At 39.9% G+C, this 27386-nt stretch overlaps 1 protein-coding gene and 1 pseudogene across 3 annotated transcripts in view; both read right to left on the bottom strand.

Moving 5' to 3' along the window:
• The window catches only part of UIMC1 (ubiquitin interaction motif containing 1), a 133432-nt gene that overhangs the window by 76147 nt on the left and 29899 nt on the right, over positions 1-27386 (bottom strand). For all 3 annotated transcript variants that reach the window (XM_040240486.1, XM_040240487.1, XM_040240489.1), the window contains exon 3: positions 21667-21751. In XM_040240486.1, coding sequence (XP_040096420.1) covers positions 21667-21751 — 85 coding nt within the window. The remainder of the gene's footprint in view (positions 1-21666; positions 21752-27386) is intronic.
• On the bottom strand, positions 13979-15561 carry LOC120863871 (annotated as a pseudogene).

Here is a 27386-nt window from a genome sequence, read left to right as displayed (position 1 = left end):
AAAGGTAAGTCACAAAATGGGAGAACATATTTACAATATATATAATCTGACAAAAGACTTGTATCCAAAGTATATGAAATATCCATACTCCATAGTAAGAAAACAAGCCATCTAATTTTGTCAATAATGAACAACAGATCTGAATAAATCCTTCACAAAAGAAAATTTTGGAATAATCATTAAGCATAAGAAAAGATCATTAATCATAAGGAAAATACAAGTTAAAATGAGCTACCACTATATATCAATAGAATGGATAAAATGGAAGATTGACATTCTTACAACATGATTGTTCATTCTTAATGAAATCACTAAGTCATCAAGAAAATGTTGATGTTGATTAATCCTTTGTGTTCAATTTAAGAGAACCAAAACCATGTAATGATGCAAAATGAGTTCTTTGTAATATTCAGTCTTTTAAAGTATCTTGTATTCCCTAATTAAGAGTCCCTTGCACAGCAAGGAGATCAAACCAGTTAATCTTAAAGGAAATCAACCCTGAGTACTCATTAGAAGGACTAATGCTGAAGTTGAAGCTCCAGTATTTTGGTCACCTGATGCAAATAGTAGACTCACTGGAAAAGTCCCTGATGCTGGGAAAGATAGAGGGCAGAAGAAGAGGGAGTCAGATGATGAGATGGCTGGATGGCATCACCGACACAATGGACATGAACTTGGGCAAACTTCAGGAGATGGTGAGGGACAGAGAAGCATGGTGTGCTACAGTCCATGAGGTCACAAAGAGTTGAACACGACTGAAGGACTGAACAACATATTTCCTAAAGATTCTGGAGAGATGTAGGCTTTGCTATTACATTAACATGAAAACAAGAACTTAGTAAGGATTCTGTTCTCAACTACATAGACGGGAAGCTCCACAGCCAGACTGAGGAAGGAAATGAAAGTCCCTCAGTCATGTCTGACTCTTTGCGACCCCAGTCATGTCTGACTCTTTGTAGCCTGCCAGGCTCCTCTGTCCATGGAATTCACCAGGCAATTCTATTGGAGTGGGTTGCCGTTCTCTTCTCCAGGGGATCTTCCCAACTCAGGGATCGAACCCAGGTCTCCCACGTTGCAGGCACATTTCTTACCATCTGAGCCACCAGGGAAGCCCCCACAGCCAGACTACCTGGGTTTAATTCTTGATTGCATGCCTTTTTAGTTGTAAAATTTTGAGCAGGCTATTTATCCTCTAAACCTGGATACTGGTGCTGGTCTCTGATAATCTCCCTCCCTCTTTTTTCTTTGTGTCTTTTAATCTGCATGACCATGTATCTAGAGTAAATATAAACATACTCTTAACATTAGAATTCTCATATAAATACTATAATTTAATAAAACTTGTTTTATTTCACACACAAGAAAAACAGAGATAATAGCATTTAAGTCTGTTATGACGGTTAAATAATACATGAAAAATATTTAGAATAGTACCGGGCACATAACAAGTGTCTAATAACTGTTTGTATCAATTAACAAACTATATACTGTTATTACATTTTATTTAAAGAAATCCAAAACTTCAGATTATCGTCTTTCACTAACAATAACACCTGCCTTCCCAGGTGGCTCAGTGGTAAAGAACCCTCCTGCCAATGAGATGCAGGTTTGATTCCTGGGTCAGGAGATGCCCTAGAGAAGGAAATAGCAACCCACTCCAAGATTCTTGCCTGGAAAATCCTAAGGACACAGGAGCTTGTAGGCTACAGTCCATGGGGTCACAAAAGAGTCAGATACAACTAGCAACTAAACAACAAACAATAACATACAAGCACATAATCTGACAAAGCCACCACTACATATTTACTCTAACCACAATCAGAATTAAAAGGACATTCTTACTCACTAGTTACTGACTCTTATTTTTTATATAACCATGATCTGAGACTAGAGTCTAATAAACATCACTACTGACTAGGACATATTTTACCTAACCTCTCTACAATATAAGAAGCCAACCATTAGAAGAAAGGGAGAAACAAACTGGAATTCCAGCCAGGAGGAAATGTCAGCAAGTGTCAACATTAGAATCTCTAAGTGAATTGGCTCAACTAGCTTATCAAATGATTCTGATTATGCTCTTCAAAATTTATGATCTCCCAACATTCAGGTTGGCCCACTGAGATGTGTAAACAGGCTGTTAAAAATCCAAATAATCCAGAACACAAAAACAGATATAACCTGTAAAATTTGTGGTTATTTAAAAAGGTTGAGGGGCTTCCTGGTGGTCCAATGGTTAAGAATCCACCTTCCTATGCAGGAAATGGGGGTTTGATCCCTGACTGGGGAACTAAGATCCCACATGCCACAGGGCAACAACTCCATGTGCTGTAGCCACTGAGCCTGTGTGCTCTAGAGTCCGTACAACAAAATTAGAGAAGCCCATGCACTGCAATGAAGACCCAGCACGGCCTAAATAAATAAGTAAACCGAGAGAACAGAACAAATGTTCTGACAGAGCACATTTCATGCAACAACAAAAGATAAATTATCTTCCTGTCCAAATCTTTTCCTAAGAACTTTTTTTTGCAAAACAGACATAGCTCTGCAACTGTGATAAACTTAATATATCTACACATTGCCAGTTACAATTTAAGTTTATAAAACACTTTTGAAAGCATCAAGGCATTGTGTAGGCGCCTGTATAGATGTGCATTCTCAAACAAAGTGATACCACTTCTGGGAGTTTATTCTGAACAATCACTGAAAAGAAAAACTGTTATACACAAAAAGATGTTCATTACACTATAACCTGGGCTTCCCTGGTGGCTTAGTGGTATAAGAATGTGCCTGCAGTGCAGAAGATTCGGGTTCAATCCCTGGGTCGGGAAGATCCTGTGGAGAAGTAAATAGCAACCCACTCCAGTATTCTTGCCTAGAGAATCCATGGACAGAGGAGCATGGCAGGCTACAGTCCACGGGGTCACAAAGAGTTGGACATGACTGAGTGGCTCACACACACACACACACACAATAACCTACAAGGTGACTAACTTAAGTTTCCTAAAAACAAAGCCACTGTTAAGTTATATAAGGCATGTTAACTCAAGAGACTCCTATGTTATCAAAATACTAATCATGAAGATATATAAAAATGATAAAAGTCTATAAAAGCCATGTGAAAATATAATGGAAATTATAGAACCAATTTCTGATTCCACATGTAAGAAACCTGGAAGTAAGTCACTGCTTTGTCCTGAAGAGTAAAAAGCTATTAATAAAACAACTGAAAAAAAATCAACAACTCTTCCTGTATCTGTGAGAAAGGAGGGCACAGGGCACATTGCTGCCCCCAAGATGGAGAGACATACAAGGGAATACAGGGAGTCATGGCTTATCAGAGCAGAGATTCAAGAGTAAAAACTAACACAGAAATCAGTGCCAAGAAAATCTGAACTGTAAGGGACAAACTGCTGGGGGCTTGGTGTGGACAAGTCTGGGAGTTAAAAATTCCAGGGAAACACAGTCAAAGGGGGCCCACAGACTTGTAAGTTTTATTTCCAAGATTTTAACCAGATTCTCACAATAAATATAGGAAAAACTTCCTCTTAAATGTCCCAAACAGAGTAGGAGAGAGGTGCTATTTTGAAATTTATCAGTGCCCTCTGTTCTTTCCAGCAAGGCTTGCCCTAGTATAAACTAAGTAATCAGTCTAGACTAACAGTATAACTGACGTGTGAGAAGGGACATACCAAACTCCAACCTACTCTAGCCATCCTCTCCCACCTAAAGAGGGAGGAAAAAATTAGAAACACTTGTGAAGTTCACAGACTGAAATAGTGAGACCTAATTAGGGAACTTCCCTGGTGGCTCAGATGGTAAGGAATCTGCCTCCAAGGCAGGAAACCCGGGATGTATCCCTGCATCAGGAAGATCCCCTGGAGAAGGAAATGGCAACCCACTCCATATTCTTGCCTGGGAAATCCCATGGACAGAAGAGCCTGGCAGGCTACAGACCATGGAGTCGCAAAGAGTCGGACACAACTGAGAGACTTGCACTTCACAATCAGGGAACTACAAATATTTCCCTTATTAGCCACACCTAACACCACATTTCTAAAGGCCTATTTAGAGTAGTTTCTTTTACCTGGTACATTGTGTCCAGCTATCAAGAAAACATTACAAGTCACACTAAAAGGCAAAAACTACTATTTGAAAAGACAGACTATGCATCAGAATCAGACATGGTGCTAATGTTGGAATTATCAAGCTAGAAATTTAAAACAATTATGATTAATATAAGGGCTTTAAAGGATAAATTAGAGCACAAACAAGGTCAGATGTAAATAGAGAGATGGAAATCCTAAAAAAGAAACAAAAAGAAAGACTAAGATTAAAAACACTGTAACAGAAACGAAGAATGCTTTGGATGGGTTTATCAGTAGGCTGGACACAACTTTAAAGAAGAATCTGAGTCTGAAGACATGTTAATTGAAACCACCAAAACTAAAACATAAAGAGAACAAAGACTGAAAAGAATAAGACAATATTCAAGGACAGTGGAACAACTACAAAAAGAGTAACAAAAACATAATGCAAAACATAATGCAATTGCCAGAAGGATGAGAAAAACAGAAGTCAAAGAATTATGTGAAATAATAATGACTCAGAATTTCCCCAAATTAAGGTCAGATACTAAACCACAGATCCAGGAAGCTTAAGGAACACTAAACAGGGAGATCCCACAAGATAGCAGAGTAAAATACAGAGGCCACCTTCCTCCCCACAGATATGTCAAAAACATATCTGCGTATGGAACAACTCCTACAGAACACCTTCTGAAAGCTGGCAAGACCCCAGACTTCCAAAAAGGCAAACCAATCTCCACAGAATGAGACAGGGGAAAAGCTGTAAGACAAAAATGAGACAAAGGATTTGGGATGGGGACCTACACCTTGGTGAGGGAACCATGAAGAAGAAAAAGTTCTGCACACTTGGAAATCCCCTCACTGCAGGGTTGGGGAAGAGCTTTGGAACCACGGAGGGGAATGCAGCAACATGTGCTCAGAAGGTAAAATGGAGAGAAATCACCATAGAGATTGTTGCTGACCAGCACTTACCAGCCAAGATGCTGTTGGCATGCCCTGCTGCAGCCAGTATGGGCGGGGTGCTGAGGGCTTTGGGGGCTGGGCCCTAGGGAGAGGACTGGGGTTGACTGCTGTGAAGATACTCTGAAGTGGCTAGTATAACATAGCTGAAGGACTCCAGGGAGTTGGGCCTGACAGACAGACAGGAGATCATTGCTGTGGGGATCCTCAAAAACTGTGCACTCAACTAACAACAGGACCCAGCCTTCAAGAGTGCCATAGGTGCGACAAGCCCCAGCTGTGGACTGCGACCCCAGAGGCAGATGCGCTGGCCAGCCACCACCAAAGACGGCACAAGTGCCAGAGGTGGCAGGAGTCACAAATGCAACTTATGATCGCAGAGAGAGGCACTCAGGCCAACTGGCCACCGTCAAAACCACGGCAAGACAAGTCAGGGAACAAACTGCCACTGCGGTCCCAACCAAGGTAGCAGCTGCCACCAAGCTGTCAGCAGGAAGAGGTCACAGTCCACACCTTCCTGTGAACTTATGTGGCTTGGCTCTAACAAGGGACACACAGCCAGGGACCAACTACCCTTCAGTTCAGTTCAGTCACTCAGTAGTCTCTGATTCTTTGTGACCGCATGAACCGCAGCACACCAGGCCTCTCTGTCCATCACCAACTCCCAGAGTCCACCCAAACCCAGGTCCATCGAGTCGGTGATGCCATCTAACCATCTCATCCTCTGTCGTCCCCTTCTCTTCCAGCCCTCAATCTCTCAATCTTTCCCAGCATCAAGGTCTTTTCAAGTGAGTCAGCTCTTCACATCAGGTGGCCAAAGTATTAGAGTTTCAGCTTCAACATCAGTCCTTCCAATGAACACCCAGGACTGATCTCCCTTAGGATGTACTGGTTGGATCTCCTTGCAGTCCAAGGGACTCTCAAGAGTCTTCTCCAACACCACAGTTCAAAAGCATCAATTCTTCGGCGCTCAGCTTTCTTCACAGTCCAACTCTCACATCCATACATGACCACAGGAAAAACCATAGCCTTGACTAGACGGACCTTTGTTGGCAAAGTAATGTCTCTGCCTTTCAACATGCTGTCTAGGTTGGTCATAACTTTCCCTCCAAGGAGCAAGAGTCTTTTAATTTCATGGCTCCAATCACCATCTGCAGTGATTTTGGAGCGCAGAAAAATAAAGTCTGACACTGTTTCCCCATCTATTTCCCATAAAGTGATGGGACCAGATGTCATGATCTTCGTTTTCTGAATGCTGAGATTTAAGCCAACTTTTTCACTCTCCTCTTTCACTGTCATCAAGAGGCTCTTTAGTTCTTCACTTTCTGCCATAAGGGTGGTGCCATCTGCATATCTGAGGTTGATTGACATTTCCCCCGGCAATCTTGATTCCAGCTTGTGCTTCCTCCAGCCCAGCGTTTCTCATGATGTACTCTGCATAGAAGTTAAATAAGCAGGGTGACAATATACAGCCTTGACATACTCCTTTTCGTATTCGGACCAGTCTGTTATTCCATGTCCAGTTCTAACTGTTGCTTCCTGACCTGCATATAGGTTTCTCAAGAGGCAGGTCAGGTGGTCTGGTATTCCCATCTCTTTCAGAATTTTCCACAGTTTATTGTGATCCACAGAGTCAAAGGCTTTGGCATAGTCAATAAAGCAGAAAGAGATGTTTTTCTGGAACTCTCTTGCTTTTTCCATGATCCAGCGGATGTTGGCAATTTGATCTCTGGTTCCTCCGCCTTTTCTAAAACCAGCTTGAACATCTGGAAGTTCATGGTTCACGTATTGCTGAAGCCTGGCTTGGAGAATTTTAAGCATTGCTTTACTAGCGTGTGAGATGAGTGCAATTGTGCGGTAGTTTGAGCATTCTTTGGCATTACCTTTGTGTGGGACTGGAACGAAAACTGACCTTTTCCAGTCCTATGGCCACTGCTGAGTTTTACAAATTTGCTGGCATATTGAGTGCAGCACTTTTATAGCATCATCTTTCAGGATTTGAAATAGCTCAACTGGAATTCCATCACCTCCAATAGCTTTGTTCATAGTGATGCTTCCTAAGGCCCACTTGGCTTCACATTCCAGGATGGCTGGCCCTAGGGGAGTGTATGAACCACCTCAGACTATAGCAACTTCTCACAGGCCTCTGCTGAAGCAGGTACTCCCCACATACCCCAACTGTGTCTGCGATACCCCTCCATCTCCCCAGCCCGACTGAGAGGTGAGCCATAATAAGCTGCTATTTTCACCCCCTCTTGTCTTGGCAGGGAACAGACACCAGACCCCCTCTTGTCTTGGCAGGGAACAGACACCAGAGGGTTGCCTACAAGCAGCTGTTACTGGTATTCAGTTGTTAAGTTGTGTCTGACTCTTTGTGACTCCATGGACTGTAGCATGCCAGGCTCCTTTGTCCTCCACTATCTCCTGGAGTTTGCTCAAATTCATGTCCATTGAGTCAGTGATGTTATCTAACCATCTCATACTCTGTTGCCCCTTCTCTTTTTGCCTTCAATCTTTCCCAGCACCAAGGTCTTTTCCAATGGATTGGTTCTTCTCATCAGGTGGCCAAAGTATTGAAGCTTCAACAGAGGTAGAACCAAAATCAAAGCTAAGCTCCAGGGACTATGTGAACAAAGAAGAAGGGAAGGCACTCTTGCAGCTACAGGATACCCAGTTGTGGATGTGACTGGTGATAGAAGCAAGATCCAATGCTGTAAAGAGCAATATTGCATAGAAACCTGGAATGTCAGGTCCATGAATCAAGGCAAATTAGAAGTGGTCAAACAAGAGATGGCAAGGGTGAACGTCGACATTCTAGGAATCAGCGAACTAAAATGGACTGGAATGGGTGAACTTAACTCAGATGACCATTATATCTACTACTGCGGGCAGGAATCCCTCAGAAGAAATGGAGTAGCCATCATGGTCAACAAAAGAGTCCAAAATGCAGTACTTGGATGCAATCTCAAAAACGAGAGAATGATCTCTGTTCGTCTCCAAGGCAAACCATTCAATATCATAGTTATCCAAGTCTATGCCCCAACCAGTAACACTGAAGAAACTAAAGTTGAATGGTTTCATGAAGACCTACAAGACCTTTTAGAACTAACACCCAAAAAAGATGTCCTTTTCATTATAGGGGACTGGAATGCAAAAGTAGGAAGTCAAGAAACACCTGGAGTGACGGGCAAATTTGGCCTTGGAATGCAGAATGAAGCAGGGCAAAGACTAATAGAGTTTTGCCAAGAAAATGCACTGGTCATAGCAAACACCCTCTTCCAACAACACAAGAGAAGACTCTACACATGGACATCACCAGATGGTCAACACCGAAATCAGCTTGATTATATTCTTTGCAGCCAAAGATGGAGAAGCTCTATACAGTCAGCAAACACAAGACCAGGAGCTGACTGTGGCTCAGATCATGAACTCCTTATTACCAAATTCAGACTCAAATTGAAGAAAGTAGGGAAAACCGCTAGACCATTCAGGTATGACCTAAATCAAACCCCTTATGATTCTACAGTGGAAGTGAGAAATAAGGGCCTAGATCTGATAGATAGAGTGCCTGATGAACTATGGAATGAGGTTCGTGACACTGTACAGGACACAGAGATCAAGACCATCCCCATGGAAAAGAAATGCAAAAAAGCAAAATGGCTGTCTGAGGAGGCCTTACAAATAGCTGTGAAAAGAAGAGAGGCAAAAAGCAAAGGAGAAAAGGAAAGATATATAAGCATCTGAATGCAGAGCTCCAAAGAATAGCAAGAAGAGATATGAAAGCCTTCCTCAGTGATCAATGGAAAGAAAAAGAGGAAAACAACAGAATGGGAAAGACTACAGATCTCTTCAAGAAAATTAGAGATACCAAGGGAACATTTCATGCAAAGAGGGGCTCGATAAAGGACAGAAATGGTATGGACCTAACAGAAGCAGAAGATATTAAGAAGAGGTGGCAAGAATACACAGAAGAACTGTACAAAAAAGATCTTCACGACCAAGATAATCATGATGATGTGATCACTAATCTAAAGCCAGACATCTTGGAATGTGAAGTCAGGTGGACCTTAGAAAGCGTCACTATGAACAAAGCTAGTGGAGGTGATGGAATTCCAGTCGAGCTGTTTCAAATCCTGAAAGATGACGCTGTGAAAGTGCTGCACTCAATATGCCAGCAAATTTGGAAAACTCAGCAATGGCCACAGGACTGGAAAAGGTCAGTTTTCATTCCAATTCCAAAGAAAGGCAATGCAAAGGAATGCTCAAACTACCACACAACTGCACTCATCTCACATACTAGTAAAGCAATGCTCAAAATTCTCCAAGCCAGGCTTAACCGTGAACTCCCTGATGTTCAAGCTGGTTTTAGAAAAGGCAGAGGAACCAGAGATCAAATTGCCAACATCCACTGGATCATGGAAAAAGCAAGAGAGTTCCAGAAAAACATCTCTTTCTGCTTTATTGACTATGCCAAAGCCTTTGACTATGTGGATCACAATAAACTGTGGAAAATTCTGAAAGAGATGGGAATACCAGACTACCTAACCTGCCTCTTGAGAAATCTGTATGCAGGTCAGGAAGCAACAGTTAGAACTGGACATGGAACAACAGACTGGTTCCAAATAGGAAAAGGAGTATGTCAAGGCTGTATATTGTCACCCTGCTTATTTAACTTCTATGCAGAGTACATCATGAGAAACGCTGGACTAGAAGAAACACAAGCTGGAATCAAGATTTCCAGGAGAAATATCAATAACCTCAGATATGCAGATGATACCACCCTTATGGCAGAAAGTGAAGAGGAACTAAAAAGCCTCTTGATGAAAGTGAAAGAGGAGAGCGAAAAAGTTGGCTTAAAGCTCAACATTCAGAAAATGAAGATCATGGCATCGGTCCCATCACTTCATGGGAAATAGATGGGGAAACAGTAGAAAGTGTCAGACTTTATTTTGGGGGGCTCCAAAATCAATGCAGATGTTGACTGCAGCCATGAAATTAAAAGACGCTTACTCCTTGGAAGAAAAGTTATGACCAACCTAGACAGTATATTCAAAAGCAGAGACATTACTTTGCCGACTAAGGTCTGTCTAGTCAAGGCTATGGTTTTTCCTGTGGTCATATATGGATGTGAGAGTTGGACTGTGAAGAAGGCCGAGCGCCGAAGAATTGATGCTTTTGAACTGTGGTGTTGCAGAAGACTCTTGAGAGTCCCTTGGACTGCAAGGAGATCCAACCAGTCCATTCCGAAGGAGATCAACCCTGGGATTTCTTTGGAAGGATTGATGCTAAAGCTGAAGCTCCAGTACTTTGGCCACCTCATGAGAAGAGTTGACTCATTGGAAAAGACTCTGATGCTGGAAGGGGTTGGGGGCAGGAGGAGAAGGAGACAACCGAGGATGTGATGGCTGGATGGCATCACGGACTCGATGGATGTGAGCCTGAGTGAACTCTGGGAGATGGTGATGGACAGGGAGGCCTGGCATGCTGCGATTCATGGGGTCACAAAGAGTCGGACATGACTGAGCGACTGAACTGAACTGAACTGAACTGATCAGCCTGAGACTGTGGACTTTGGAGCAACTGTATGTCAATAAAATGGACAATCTGGAAGAAATGGACAAATTCTTAGAAAAGCATAACCTTCCAGGAAGAGCATAACTGAACCAGGAAGAAACAGGAAATATGAACAGACCAATCACAGGCACTGAAATCAAAACTACAATCAAAAATCTTCCAACAAACAAAAGCCCAGGATCAGATGGCTTCACAGGTGAATTCTCCTGAACGTTTAGAAAAGAGTTAACATCTATCCTCCTCAAATTCTTCAAGAACACTGCAGAGAGAAACTCCCAAACTCATTCCATAAGGCCACTATCACCCTGATACCAAAACCAGATGAAGACATCACAAAAAAAGACAATTAAAGCCAATATCACTGACGAACACAGATGAAAAAAACCAAAACAAAATTCTAGCAAACAGAACGCAACAACATAGTAAAAGGATCATACACCATGATCAAGTGGGGTTTATCCCGCCATAAAAAAATTAGGGTTAGGGTTAGGGGCTTCTCCAATATACACAAGTCAATGTGATGTACCATATTAACAAACTGAAAGATAAAAAGCATACCATCATCTCAACAGATGCAGAAGAAGCTTTAACAAAATTCAACACTCATTTATAATTAAAAACTCTCCAGAAAGTAGGCACAGAAGAAACCTACCTAAACATAATGAAGGCCATATACAACAAACAGTGAGAAAACATTCTCACTGTTTAAAAACTAAAAGTATTTCCACTAAGATTAGGAAGAAGACAAGGGTAATCACTCCCACCATTATTAGTCAATAAAGTTTTGGAAGTCCCAGTAACAGCAATCAGAAAAAGAAATAAAAAACATCTAGATTGGAGAAGAAAAAATAAAACTCTCACTATTTGAAGATGACATGGTATTATACATAGAAAACCCTAAAGTTGCCACCAGAAAATTACTAGAGCTAATCAATGAATAAAGTAAAGTCACAGGATATAAAATACACAGAAATCCCTTGCATTCCTATACACTAACAATAAAAAATAAGAAAGAGAAATTAAAGAAACAATTCCATTAACTATTGCAACAAAAAGAATAAAATACCTAAGAGTAAACCTACCTAAAGAGACGAAAGACCTCTACGCATAAAACTATAAGACATGATGAAAGAAATCAAAGATGAAACAAACAAATGGAGAGATACAACATGTTCTTGGATTGGAAGAATTAATATTATGATAATACTACCCAAAGCAATCTACAGATTCAATGTAATCCCTATCCAACTACCAATGACATTTTTCACAGAACTAGAACAGAAATTTTCACAATCTGTATGGAAACACAAAAGACCCCAAATAGCCAAAGCAATCTTGAGAAAAACATACCTGGAGAAATCAACTTTCCTGCCTTCAGACTATACTACAAAGCTACAGTCATCAATACAGTATGGTATTGGCACAAAAACAGAAATACAGACCAATGGAACAAGATAAGAAGCCCAGAGATAAACCCACACACCTATGGGCACCTTATCTTTGACAAAGGAGGCAGGAATATATACAATGGAGAAAAGACAGCCTCTTCAATAAGTGGTGCTGGGAAAACTGGACAGCTACATGTAAAAGAATGAAACTAGAACACTTCCTAACATCATACACAAAATAAACTCAAAATGGATCAAATATTTAAATGTAAGGCCAGAAACTATAAAGTTCTCAGAGAAAAACATAGGCAGTATATTCTTCAACACAAATTATAGCAAGATCCTATTTGACTCACCTTCTAGAGTATTGGAAATAAAAACAAAAATAATCAATGAGACCTAATTAAAATTAAAAGCTTTTGCACAAGAAAGGAAAGACTGAACAATTTTAAAAGACAACCCTCAGAATGGGAGAAAATAACTGCAAATGAAGCAACTGACAAAGGATTAATCTCCAAAATATATATGCAACTCATACAGCTCAATATCAAAAAATGAACAGCCCAATCAAAAAATGAGCAGCAGAAAAAGATATTTCTTCAAAGAAGACATACAGATAATAAACACATGAAAAAATTGCTCAATATCACTTAGAGAAATGCAAATCAGAACTACAATGAGGTATCACTTCATACCAGTCAGAATGACCATCAACAAAAAAACTACAAACAATAAATGCTGGAGAGGATGTGGACAAAATGGAACCCTACTGCCCTCTTGGTGGGAATGTAAATTGATACAGCCACTATGGAGAACAGTATGGAGATTCCTTAACAAACTAGTAATAAAACTACTATATGACCCAATAATCCCACTACTGGGCAAATACTCTGAGAAAACCACAACTCAAAAAGACACAAGCACCCCAGTGTTCACTGCAGCACTACTGACAATAGCCAGGACAGGGAAGCAACCTAGATGTCCATCAACAGATGAATGGATAAAGAAGTCGTGGCACATATATACAATGACATAATACTCAGCCATAAAAAGGAATGAATCTGAGTCAGTTGTAGTGAGGTGGACGAACCTAGAGCATGTTACACAGAGTGAAGTAAGTCAGAAAGAGGAAAACTAATACCGTATATTAACACATACAGATGGAATCTAGAAAAATAGTACTGATGAACTTTTTTATTTATTCTCTATGCAAACATAGAGAATGGTCTGGTGGACACAGAGGGGGACGGAGAGGGTAGGACAAATTGAGAAAGTATCACTGATATATATACACTATGCTTATTCACACAGTCCTGTCCAACTGTTTGCAACCCCATAGACTGCCCAGCTCCTCTGTCCATGGGGATTCTCCAGGTGAGAATACTGGAGTGGGTTGCCATGCCCTCCTCTAAGGGATCTTCCCAACCCAGGGATGGAACCCTGGCCTCCCGCATTGCAGGCAGATTCTTTACCGTGTGAGCCACCGGGGAAGCCCATGAATACGGGAGTGGGTAGCCTGCCCCTTTTTACGCTATCAAGTGTAAAACACATACTAGAGGGAAGCTGCTGTATAACACAGGGAGCCCAGCCTAGCGCTCTGTGATAATCTATAGGGGTGGAATGGATAGGGAGAGACTCAAGAGGGGATATATAGATAGATAGATAGATAAAAATGTGACTGATTCATGTTGATGTACGGTAGAGACCAGCACAACACTGTAAAGCAATTATCATTCAATTAAAAAAAAACAACACCAACCAGCAAAAATGCACCCCCAAAACTATACCAAGGCATGTAGTTTTCAAACTGCTGAAAATCCAAGATGAAGTGCTGAAAAAAGCCATAGGGAAAAAACACCTTACCTATAGAGCAGCAAAGATAAGAGTTACATCCGACTTCTCAGAAACCATGCAAGCAATAAGAAAGTAGAGTAAAATATTGTTGAAAGATGTTCTTTAGACAGAAGGAATATTATCTAGGTCAAAAACTCAGATCTACATTAACAAAGGAAGAATACCAAAGAAGGAATAAGTGAAGACAAAATAAAAACTTTTATTTTTCTTATTCTTTGTTCATAGTCTTTAATTGAAATGACAATAAAGGAAATAGCTATTTAAAACAAAACCACACAGCTGCTTCAACCTAAATTAAGAGGTGGCACCAGGTGTGGGGTTCACATTCTGGGTGGGCAACTGCAACGCAACCTCAACGATCTGGGGCTTGTCTATGATCCTGGCTGTGTGGTTACGCTTCTCCATAATCCCAATAATCCATACCTATTGGCCTTCACCATATTTGGGGGACTTTATCTCTGCACAGAACTGAGCTACTTGCTCACAAAGTAAACAGATCAGGAGGCCTCTTGACATCTCCAGACAGGTCCCATGCATAAGGCCAAACATGTTTCCACAGGCCTTGCTCTTGGATAGGAAGGTTATGAATCACAAAGGACACCTTGTTTCTCTACTGTTTGGCCAGGTTTTGTGCATGGCCCAGAATCCCAAAGCCTGTGATGTTGGTGGCTGCATGGGCACTGAATGTACACACGAGTCCTGCCACTGTCCTCTTGAGCCTGACCATGTTCATCATTGCCTCCTGGTACTCCAGCTCCACATCTTCCTGGGGAACCACTAGCTTGATTTTATTCCATTTCTCAGGAATGTCCAGCCACTGGTGCATGGCCATGATCACGTGCATCCCCAAACGTTCTGTCAACACAAGCACACCCAGCACTGCATTATCTGGCATGACAAATTCGTTGGGGTGGCAGACAGCTGTATCCACAACAACCCATGGGTTTAACACAGGGGTTTAGCTCTGTTTGGCCACCCATTATAGACATTCCTACCTCCTCTGCTGCATCTTTAAAACCCTGTATATTTAGGGGCATTACTTTATCCCTTTCCCTGTTGGTCATTTTATGACTGATTCCAAGAAGCATCAGCATGTTGTCATATTCTGTGCCCCCCATGGCACAGAGGTCACTGAGGACATTGGCACAGGCTATCCTGCCCATCATATAAGGGTCAGCAACCATGGGCTAAATGTAATCTGCAGTTTGAACCAAGGGAAGACTGCTCTGCCTCAGAGGAAAGACACAAGTGTCCATCCCAATGCCAAGTCTTGGCACATCTGCTACAAGAAATTGCTCTTCTTCTTGGAAGTGGGTCTCCTGTAAGGACTCCAGCAATTTCTGCAGGACATCTTAGAGCCCTCTGAAGCCGGAGCCCTTCAGTTAGGTGAACCTAGTTAACCAGAAGCTGTTTTCCAATTCATAACTTTCCCGATTAAAGTACTCCTGCTCAGACATGGTTCTTGAGCCCACACACCTCACAGTTGGGCTCCTCCCTCCCTCTCCTATGAAGCTGGTTTCTTTACAGATTCACGGGTTTGCTCTGCGTCCTCTGCCTCCTCCCACAAACAGGACTCTGTCACTCCCACAACGTACCAGGCATGGTACCTTAACAAATTTAAAGCAAGAGAAATCATGCAATGTCTGCTCTCAGACCACAATGAAATTAAACTAGAAATCAATTAGAAAAATAAAAGGAAAATCTCAAAATAAATGGAGATTAAACAACATACTTTAAATAACTCATGGCTCAAAGAAGAAATCTCAAGAGAAATATAAAAATACTTTGAATCAAATGAAAATGAAAACACAACTTATCAAAAGCAATGCTTAGAGGGGATTTACAGCACTGAGTGCATACACTGGGAAAAAAGATCTAAAATCAATCATCTAACAGCACTGAGTGCATACACCGGGAAAAAAAGATCTAAAATCAATCATCTAACCTTAGAAAAACAAAAAAAAAAAAAAAAAACGAGAGAGAGAGCAAATTAAATACAAAGTAAGAAAGAAAAAGTAAGAAGAAAAAATAATAAAAACTACAGCAGAAATCAATGAAATTGAAATTGAGAAGTGAACAGAGAAAATGAACCAAAATAAAAGCTGATATATTTTTTTTTTAAATCAATAAAATTGATAAACCACTAGCTAGGCTGACTAAACTAAGAGAGGACATAAATTTCTAGTATCAGAAAATGAAAGAGGGGACATCACTATGGACCTCTTGGAGATTAAAAGAATAATAAAGGAATACTATGAACAACTCTCGGAGAAGGCAATGGCACCCCACTCCAGTACTCTTGCCTGGAAAACCCCATGGATGGAGGAGCCTGGTGGGCAGCAGTCCATGTGGTCGCTGAGAGTTGGATGCGACTTGTGACTTCACTTTCACTTTTCACTTTCATGCATGGGAGAAGGAAATGGCAACCCACTCCAGTGTTCTTGCCTGGAGAATCCCAGGGACGGAGGAGCCTGGTGAGCTGCCGTCTATGGGATCACACAGAGTCAGACACGACTGAAGTGACTTAGCAGTAGCAGCAGCATGAACAACTCTATGTCCACAAATTTGATAACCTCAATGGAACAGACCAATTTCTCTTGAAAGACACAATCTGCCAACACTCACATTAAAAAAAAAAAAAGACAGTCTGACTATACCTATTAAAGAAACAGAATTCATAATTAACCTTGCACAACAAAAAGCAACAGGCCCAGGTGGATTCACTAATAAATTCTACCAAATATTTAAGGAAGAAATTATACAAATTCTCTACAATCTCTTTCAGAGGATAGAAACAGAGGGAATACTACATAAGTTATTCCATGTGACCACATTAACCCTAACACTAAAACTAGACAAAAATGTTACCAGAAAAGTACAGACCAATATCTCTCATGAACACAGATGCAAAACTTAACAAAATATTAGCAAATTGAACCTAACAATACATAAAAAGAATTATACACCATGACCAAATGGAATTTATCCCAGATGTGCATGCTAGTTCAACATTCAAAAATTAATTAACATAATGCAATGCATAAACAGAATGAAAAAAGTCAGATACAACAGAACAACTAAACAACAACAACAAAAGCAAACCACCTACTCCAACCAGTGCAGCCTGCCAGCCTGGGACATCCCATGCCTAGAAAATTCCATCAACAAAGGAGCCTGGTAGGCTACAGTCCAGGGGTTGCAAAGAGTCAGGCACTACATACACACATGAATTTGAAATTTAAAACACAATACCATTTACATTGGTAATAAAACAATGTACAAGATCTATATGAGGAGAGCTACAAAACTCTGATTAACAAAATCAAGTAAAAATTAACTAACTAAAGGGATTTCATGTCATGGGACAGAAAGACTTATATAATGTCAAGATACCAACTTTACAAACCTGATCTGTAGATTCAATATAATCAAAATCAAAATTACAGTAATTCTGTACATACAAACAAACTCATTCTAAAGTTTATATGGAGAGAAGGAAATGGCAACCCACTCCAGTACTCATGCCTGGGTAATCCATGGACAGAGGAGCCTGGCAGGCTACAGTCCATGGAGTCGCAAAAAAGTCAGATACAACAGAACAACTAAACAACAACAACAAAAGCAAACCACCTACTCCAACCAGTGCAGCCTGCCAGCCTGGGACATCCCATGCCCCACAACCCCACCCACCAAACTAAACACTGGACTGAAATGAAAATACTGCTTTTGCTAAGACATCAATGAAACGATTTGGATTAAGTTGAGTGATTACATCAGAAGAAGGGTATGGTCATCTGGAGAGCTGGCCAGTCCTGGTACATGCTCTCTGGAGTCTGTTTGTCTCCCAAGAGAAATGTGGTCTCAGACAAAGGCACTGACCACTGCTCTGCCTCCATCAGGTCCACACACACATACATGTCAGCTTGAGATAAACTCATATCAAATACTTTTTTTCACTCACTGAACCTGAGTATGACAATTAATAGTCCTTGTTTGAATAAAGACTCACTCACTTAGTGGTTGGATAATCTTACAAAAGTCACTTAATTGGTCTCAGCCTGTTTCTTCTCTGAAACGGGGGATAATCTTAAGAAGAGCTACCAGTTCTTAATGTTCCGTAAATATTTATAAAGCCCCCACTATACGCCAAGTATATGGTTGAATTTTTTTTTTAAGATTTTGCATGTAAAAAGAAGCTGATTCCAGTCTGACCCAGAGTAAACCTAATTTTCACTACTAAGAATGTGTCTCTTCCACATTCCATAGGCAATGTTCATTTGTCAGCCAACGGAAAACCATCAGCAGCAACTTTTGCCCCCAGAATTGTGATATTCTGTTTACAAAGTGTGTGTGTGTGTGTGTGTGTTTGCTTCTGTACTTAATAGAGCCTCATATAATATCAGAGCTAGAAAGAATCTTAAAAGTCATCCAGGCCAGCTTTCTGCCTACCTGGCCAGGTGGCCCACCCTATCTTTGGACAGCTCAGCTAGTAGACAATTCTTTCTTGAAATCAAATCATCTTCCCTGTGGTCTGTGTCCTAGTTCTGCTCTCTAAATCATCTCAGGAAAAAAGCTACATTTTTTCATCTCTCTCATAATAGTCCTTTTTGTGTATGTGGAGACCTCGCTCACTCCTTCATCAGAAATAAATCTTTTATCCAGGCTCAGATAAAAATTAATTAACAACTACTTCAATCAATTTCTTTTCCAAAGGAAACAGTGCCTTTATTAAGATGATGGGAATTGTCTGCCCACTTAAATCTTTACATATTTTATTGACTAATATAAATTAAGGCATTCAAAATGAAAAAAATAAAAATTTATACGGAAAGGGCAAAAGATCTAGAATAGCCAACACAATATTGAAGGAAAGGAATAAAGAAGGAGGACTGATGTTACCTGACTTTAAAACCTACTACACATAAAGCTTCTTTACTGTCTGAGCTACTAGGTATCACCAGTGGTAAAGAACCCACCTGTCAAGGCAGATTTAAGAGACCTGCGTTCGACCCCTGGAGAAAAGCATGGCAATCCACTCCAGTATTCCTGCCTGGAGAATCCCATGGACAGAGAAGCCTGGTGGGCTACAGTCCATGGGATCACAAAGTGTCAGACACAACTGAGTGAATAACACACAATCATAGTTGAGGCAGGAGATAGATGGGCCCCAGGTCAGCTATCTACAACTGGCCTCCTGTTTACATCTCCTAGGGCCGGTCATTCATTACCAGCCCCTGTTTACACTTCCTGAAGTAAGAGACAAATGGGCTCCAGGACTACATATTTATGACTGGACTCCTGTCTATATTTTAAGATCTATACCTCAATATAAAAACCAACAAGAACAGGGTAAATAACTGGACATTGGGCAGTTTTAGGGCAGGGACAGAGTGGGACTAAAACCTGTTAAAAGATTAAGAGGTCACACACTCCCCCATCCTTAGGGCAAAGGAGACACTATGCATACGCAAAAATCCTTCATGGGGTCAAAAGGGCAGGGGACGCCAGACCAAGTAAGCCTTGCTACCCCCCTTCCATAAGCCTTTTCGGTGGGATCCATCTTAACTGAAAGGTCTGTGCACACCCAGGGGAGGGTTAGGACAGGTCAGGTGTGGAAAAAGAAACCAGATAATTGGCTAAAGAAGACTAGGAAGAACTGTCCTATATAAATGACTTAACAGCCTATTTTCTGTGCTCCTCACTATGGGGGACGCCCACACCCCTTCTCTCCACGTGCACCTCTGCCTTGCTTCTATCTTAACTAAACAAACTGTTTCTCTGTGTGCTCCTCCCACTTGTTCTTATGCTATGTCTCTAATAATAAACTTTATACCTGCATTTACAGTTTTTGTCTCCATGATAAATGCATCTTCCACTGGGGGCAAAGATCCAGAAAGAAAAAATAGCCTCTAGCCTTTGCTGGTCTGGATTCCTGGTTTTCATCCACATTGCCCAGGTTCAACTCCTGGGGAGGGAATTAAGATCTTACTTCATGCCACTGCTCACTGCTGCCTCATGGAGATCACAGTGACAGCCACCTCTAGATACACCACAATGATTTGGCAACGACAACAATTATGGCTTATTTTATAAGGCTGACAATTATACTTTAAATCACCTAAATTCAAATTAATAGTGAAAAAAATTCTGCTGTATCTTCAACGTTTTGTAATAATTAATAATTCAGCTAGTTAACATACATTTTAACAAGTTCACTGAAATACTTAAACATCTCATATGACATTAAAATGCAAAATTATAGTCATTATTAAATAACTTCACAATTGAGTAACAAAGTCAGAAGAGAAAAAACTTCCAATAAATAATTTTTGTGATATTGTGATTTATAATAATATATACTGAATCTTGGCACCTGATACAGAGCTTCTAATAATCCTGGAATTTCCTAACAGCTCCTAACAACTGGAATTTCCTAAACGAAAACAGCAATAAAGGTATCTTTTGTTATTCATAACAATTCCCTTTTAGGCACACCAGAGATTCTATTAATGAACTTACTTTTGGAAAGCCCCTAAGGATGGCGGCTGGTTGCCAGGGGAACCAACCAAGCTACTAGAGGATTAGAACTTTTATTCCAACTCCCCAACCTCCAGAGAAGGAAGAGCAACTGGCTAGAAGTTGGACCAATCACCAATGAACAATGACTTAATCAATCATACCTGTATAATGAAGCCTTCATAAAATACCTGAACTATAATGTTTGGTGAGCCTCCAGGTTGGTGAACATGTACAGGGACTGAGAAGGTGACATACCTGGGTAGGTCAAGGAGGTCCCAGGTCTCCTATCTGGCTGTTACTGAGTTATATCCTTTATAATGAAAGTGAAAGTAAAGTTGCTCAGTCATGTCCAACTCTTTGAGATCCCATGGATTATAGACTACCAGGCTCCTCTGTCCATAGGATTCTCCCGGCAAGAATACTGGAGTGGGTTGCCATTTCCTTCTCCAGGAGATCTTCCCGACCCAGGGATTGAACCCAGGTCTCTGGCATTGTAGGCACACACTTTACAGTCTGAGCCATGAGGGAAGTCAATCTAGCTGTTACTGAGTGTTATATCCTTTATAATAAACCAGTCATCTAATAAGTAAACTGTTTCCCTAAATTCTGAGAGCCATTTTGGCAAATTAATTGAACACAAAAAAGGGGTCACAAGAACCTCTGATTTATAGCCAGTGGGTCAGAGGCATAGGTAACAACCTGGACTTGCAATTGTCATCTAAAAGAAGGGGAAGTCATGCAGAACTAAGCCTTCAGCTTGTGGGGTCTGACAGTGTCATATTTCCATAAACTGTAGGGCACCCAGTGTCTAAAGAGTTGGAGAAGTGCTTTGTGTAGGGGAGAAAAAAAACCTGACACATCTGATGACCAGAATAAAGTGCTAAGAGTAAAGGAGACACACAGAATTTTAGTGATCAAAACAGTAACACCATTATTGGAGCCACTAAGTGATTTTCTACATGTTATCTTCATTTTATTGATGAGGTAACAGCAGTAGGCTGTAGTGGCTTGCCTAAAGTCCACATAGTAAGTGGAAACAAGGATTCAAAACCAAGTGTGCCTAACTATGAAAGGGTACATTCTTAATTTCAACATGCTGCCTTTAATAATCAATTTTATACACTCTAGGTAACTGTGATCCCACAAATTGTAATGGAATCCAGAATTAACAAGAACCACACACATTCTTATTCAGAGAAACCTCTTCTTAATGAAGAAACTAGTGTCAATTCTATGACTATTGAAACTTCCAAACCATTCTCAACACAAAAATGAAAACATACGTGCAATTTTTCTTTTAGCCAAACACTTTGCTCTATTTGACTGTTTTGCTTTCGTTTTCTGCAATCCATTTTCCTCCTTTGGCTCCTGTTGCAAAACAAGAAACATGATCAGGTTGATTGCCATTAGAAGTAGTACTCTTTCTACCCTCCTCTACAGCTAACAGAGGCTACTAAACCTCTAAAGAATCAGTGTTTTTGTAAATGTTTTGTAACATTCTTTGTAAATGTTCAAAGAAAACATCAGAAACAGATCTTTATGGTAGAAAAAGAAAAATGTAGATTCAGAACCAATAAAAATAAAAAACTAATATACAGATATAATTATGTCATAGTCAAGCTCATATAAAAATGGCCCATCTGTAAAATACCAGTAAGTATGCACCCAAGTTCAGAGAAACTTCAATTCAATGTTTCAAAGTCAGTAATAACGTTTAAGCCCAGTGCATCCTCACTTCTTTTAAATCAGTAATTTAAAAAGCAACAGAACAACCAGGGAAAAGTATGTAACACACTTATCAGATAAAGGGCTAATTTTCCTTATATATAAAGAGCTCTTACAAATCAACACAAAGCACCCTCCCACAGGCAAAAAACATGTTAAGACACTTCATAGAAAAACATACCCAAAGAGCCTGTATGTATATGGAAATGCAATTCACAACAATTATATAGGTATCTTTTTCTAATCCATACAAATGGTAAAAATGAAAACATTTCATAAAATATTTATTATGAGGAAACAAGTACCATAGATTGGATAAAACAGATGCAAATCACTATTTTGTGCACCTGGAACTAACTAATATAGTGTTGTGGATAAATTATACTTCAATTACAGTGTGTGTGGGGGTGGGGTGGGGGGGGGCAGAAAATGCATCAAAATCCTAATGGTGGTTATCTCTACAGGGTGGGGTTTGTGGGTGGTTGTCATTATTTAGTTTAGGCTTTTACGTGTTTCTAACTGTCCACAATCAACAGGTATTGCTTGTAAAATTAAGATAAAAACAATAAATGTCATTAAAAATGAAAAAAAAAAGAATACAGGTAAAGGTGATCCCATAAATATATAACTGGGATCTCTGAAGAAGAAAACAAACAATGAAACAAACTGACATTAAGATTATAATAAATAAAATTTACAAGGGAAAAAAGGCAGAGGATGAGATGGTTCGATGGCATCACCGACTCAATGGACAGGAGTTTGAGCAAGCTCTGGGAGCTGGTGACGGAAAGGGAAGCTTGGCGAGCTACAGTCCATGGGGTCTCAAAGAGTCAGACATGACGGAGCAATTGAACTGAACTGACATATTGAAAGTTCACTCTGACCAGTTTCCTAACACATACATATAATATACCTATCTCACCTTAAAGAAAAATTCTTAGCATTCATACTAACAAAAAGGACTAGTCACTTACCAAAAAAAGGAAAGTAAATCAGACTTATCAAACATAGGATACAAAGCAAAAATCAAGAAGGCAGCATTTTAAAGAAACTCAAGGGAAAAAAGAAAATTTTAAACCAAGGATGTGGGATCTCATTAAGCAGTCTTTCAGATATCAAGACTATAGAAAAACTGTATCAAAAACATAACAACTTAGAAAATAATCTAGTCACAAGACCTACTTGACAAATCTAGTAAAAATCAAGCACTATTCAACTGAAAAATGATTAGAAAAACCTGGCAAAAGAATTGATAGTAAATATTTAACATATTTAATTTTAGAAATAAGACTAAAACAAAAGTAGAGATAAGAATAGAAAAAAACGTGTAAATATTATATGTAGAAATGACACACCTAATAATTGAGAGAAATCAGAAATGGAAAGTAAAATAAGTTCATTTTCTATTGCATGCACTATAAGTGAAAGTCCAAGGATACTATTTACAACTGACACACCAGACTACAGAGAGCTAAACTTAAAAAAAAAGGAAGGAACTATGAAAAGCATTTCTATAAATTCAGAAATAAAAAGATATACCAAAATATATGCCAAAAGCAGAGTCAAAAATCAAAGAATATAGAAAAAGAAATAAAATTAATATAACAAAAAATTAAACTCAAAGCTATGAGGCTGGGTTATAACAAAGTGATCCAGAATGGATAAAAATGAAAGGTCTAGAAGATAACAGTAATTGTGTGTGCATGCTCAGTCACTTAGCTGTGTCTGACTCTTTGTGACCCTGTGGACTATAGCCAGCCAAACTCCTCTGTCTGTGAGACTTTCCAGGCAAGAATACCGGAGTGGGTTGCCATTTCCTCCAGGAGATCTTCCCAACCCAGGAATCTACCCTGCATCTCCTGCACTGGATTCTTTACCACTGAGCCACCTACCTAAATTGACTCTCTACATATATCCTCCCAGAAAAAAAACACAAAACCAACAGGGCTTCCCAGGTGGCACTAGTGGTAAAGAACCTGCCTGCCAGTCCAGGAGACGCAAGTCTATGAGTAAACAGAACAAAGAAAGAGAAGGCTTAAGAGACTATATGAAAAACAAGAAAAAGAGATGAAAAACTTAAGAACACAGACAAAACCACCTTCAAAATTAGAATGTCTGACACTAAGACCAAACACTGGTCCAAGACGTGGTATTTCACATAATCAGCTACATTTTAAAGGGCTTGAAAGTGAAAGGAACAAAAGTGGCAACCTCAAAGACGTACTACCAATAGAAAAGAGGAAGATACACAAAGAAGAGACGGTACTCCCTCAGATTTCATAAAATAAAAAGAAAGGAGAAAAAAATGACAGGTCCTGAAGAAAAAAAAAAAAAACATGCCAACCTCTCTTCTAATATCAACAATACCATCCATAAAAAAACTAAAATGAATTACACTAAAAAAACAAAAGGGAAGCTTTTGTCCAGTAAATACAAGAATAAAAAAAGAAATTTCAAACCAAGCAACTATAAAACAGAAAGAGAAAATGTAAATAAAAACATTTAAGTTTATGAATATTCTCTAATCATCAACCCAGAAAAGGAAATTAACACATCCTAAACAAATTTTAAAGAACCATCTACAGATTAAGAAAAGCCTAGAATCAGAAAGCTCAAACCATAAACCAACAAGAAAAGGAACAAATAAATTGAAACTTGATAAAACCAAAACTGAAAATAGATAAAATCATCTCAAAAAAGAAAAACAAGGACTTCCCTGGTGGTCCAGGAGCTAAGATTCTGAGCTCCCAATGCAGGAGGCCCAGGTTCGATCCCTGGTGGGGCCCCAAAAAAGAATCTGCATGCTGCCGCTGATCTGGAATGCTCCACACTGTTCTCCATAGTAGCTGTATCCATTTACATTCCCACCAACAATGCAAGAGGGTTCCCTTTAAAAAAAAAAAGCGGGGGTGGTCTCCAAAGGAAAACAAATTCAAGTAAAAATCTGAAAGCACCACCAAAGAAATACAAGAGAACAATGAGAAAATGAAAGGAATAAGCTACAAGATACACTGTTCTGAGAAAAGAACAAGATGCAAATAGATATGAAACATTTCACATAAAAAGAAGCATAAGAAAACATGAATGGGGACACTTCCCTGGAGTCCAGTGGCTAAGACTCTGTGCTCCCAGTACAGGGGGCCTGGGTTTGATCCTTGGTCAGGGAACTAGATCCCTCAACTCACAACAAAGATTGAAAATCCCATGTGCCACAACTACGATGCAGTACAACATTCAGAAAACTAAGATTATGGCATCTGGTCCCATCACTTCATGGGAAATAGATGGGGAAACAGTGGAAACAGTGTCAGACTTTATTTTGAGGGGCTCCAAAATCACTGCAGATGGTGACTGCAGCCATGAAATTAAAAGACACTTACTCCTTGGAAGGAAAGTTATGACCAACCTAGATAGCATATTCAAAAGCAGAGACATTACTTTGCCAACAAAGGTCCGTCCAGTCAAGGCTATGGTTTTTCTAGTGGTCATGTATGGATGTGAGAGTTGGACTGTGAAGAAAGCTGAGCACCCAAGAATTGATGCTTTTGAACTGTGGTATTGGAGAAGACTCTTGAGAGTCCCTTGGACTGCAAGGATATCCAACCAGTCCATTCTAAAGGAGATCAGTCCTGGGTGTTCATTGGAAGGACTGACGTTAAAGCTGAAACTCCAATACTTTGGCCACCTCATGCGAAGAGTTGACTTATTGGAAAAGACCTGATGCAGGGAGGGATTGGGGTCAGGAGGAGAAGGGGACGACAGAGGATGAGATGGCTGGATGGCATCACCGGCTCGATGGACATGAGTTTGAGTGAACTCTGGGAATTGGTGATGGACAGGGAGGCCTGGAGTGCTGCGATTCATGGGGTCGAAGAGTTGGATACGACTGAGCGACTGAACTGAACTGAACTGCCAAATAAATAAATATTTAAAGAGAGAGAGAAAAAACATGAATGGGCTTATTTTTGCTTTAAAGCAATGTTTTAAGAATAAAAAAAATTAATGAAATTGGTTATCAGTGGTGTGAGGGATGTGGAATAGGGTGTATAGAATGGAGAAGCAAGATAACTTGAGTATATCTTTCTCTATACATTTAATTTATTCAATAAAGCAATTTTCTACATAATGCAAAAATAAAATTAAATCAACAAGAATGGGAAGAAAACAAAGAACCAATGCGAAAACAATCAGTTGGATGGTACCTTTTAAAGTACCTCAGTAACTTTATTACATATAAATAATCCAGCCACATCAATTTAAAAAAGAGATTCTCAGAACTGTATAAAATTAGAAACCTCAAACCATGTGCTACCTACAAGAAATCCAAATAAAATATAAACAAATACCTAGGTTAAATGGTGCTGGAAAAACTGGATATGCACAGGCAAAAAAGAAGTTAGATCCCTATCTTATACGATACACAAAAAAGCTAAGTACACAAAATTGATCAAAGACCTAAATATAACACTTAAAATTTTAAAACTCTTAGAAGAAAACATGGGGAAGGAAATGGGAACCCACTTCAGTATTCTTGCCTGAAAAATTCCACGGACAGCAGAGCCTGGCGGCTATAGTGCATGGAATCACAAAGAGTTGGACATGACCGAGCACACACAGAAGAAAACATAGGGGAAAAGCTTCATGACGTGGAAGATTTGGCATGACTTTTTGGATACGACACCAAAGAATACCCAGTAATACAAAAACCAGATAAACTGGACTAAATTTAAAACTACTCTGCATAAAAAGACTATCAACAGAGTACAAAGGCAACCTATGGAATGGGAGAAAATATGTGCAAATCATATATCTGACAAGCGGCTAACTGGCCACAATATATAAAGAACCCCTACAATTCAACGGGCATTTCTGTAGTGTAGTGGTTATCACGTTCACCTCATACACAAAAGGTCCCTGGTTCGAAAACAGGCAGAAGCATGTTTAGGGATTCTCTGATAGCTCAGTTGGTAAAGAATCTGCTTGCAATGTGGGAGACCTGGGTTCGTAAGATCCCCGGGCTACGCACTCTGGTATTCTGGCCTGATGAATTCCATGGACTGTAGAGTCAATGGGGTCGCAAAGAGTCGGACACAACTGAGCGACTTTCACCATTCAACAACAATATGTATGTGAATATATATAATCTAAAAATGGTTAAAATCTTAAATTACGTTATGTAGATTTTAACACTACACACACACACACACACACACATGCCATCTCATACCATACACAAAAATTATTTCAAATGGAACAAAGACCAAACTGTAAGAGCTAA

The sequence above is a fragment of the Oryx dammah genome, unplaced genomic scaffold (assembly GCF_014754425.2).
Source record: "Oryx dammah isolate SB20612 unplaced genomic scaffold, SCBI_Odam_1.1 HiC_scaffold_5, whole genome shotgun sequence".
In the NCBI taxonomy this organism is placed as follows: Eukaryota; Metazoa; Chordata; class Mammalia; order Artiodactyla; family Bovidae; genus Oryx; species Oryx dammah.
This window is presented reverse-complemented; position numbering and strand designations above follow the sequence as displayed.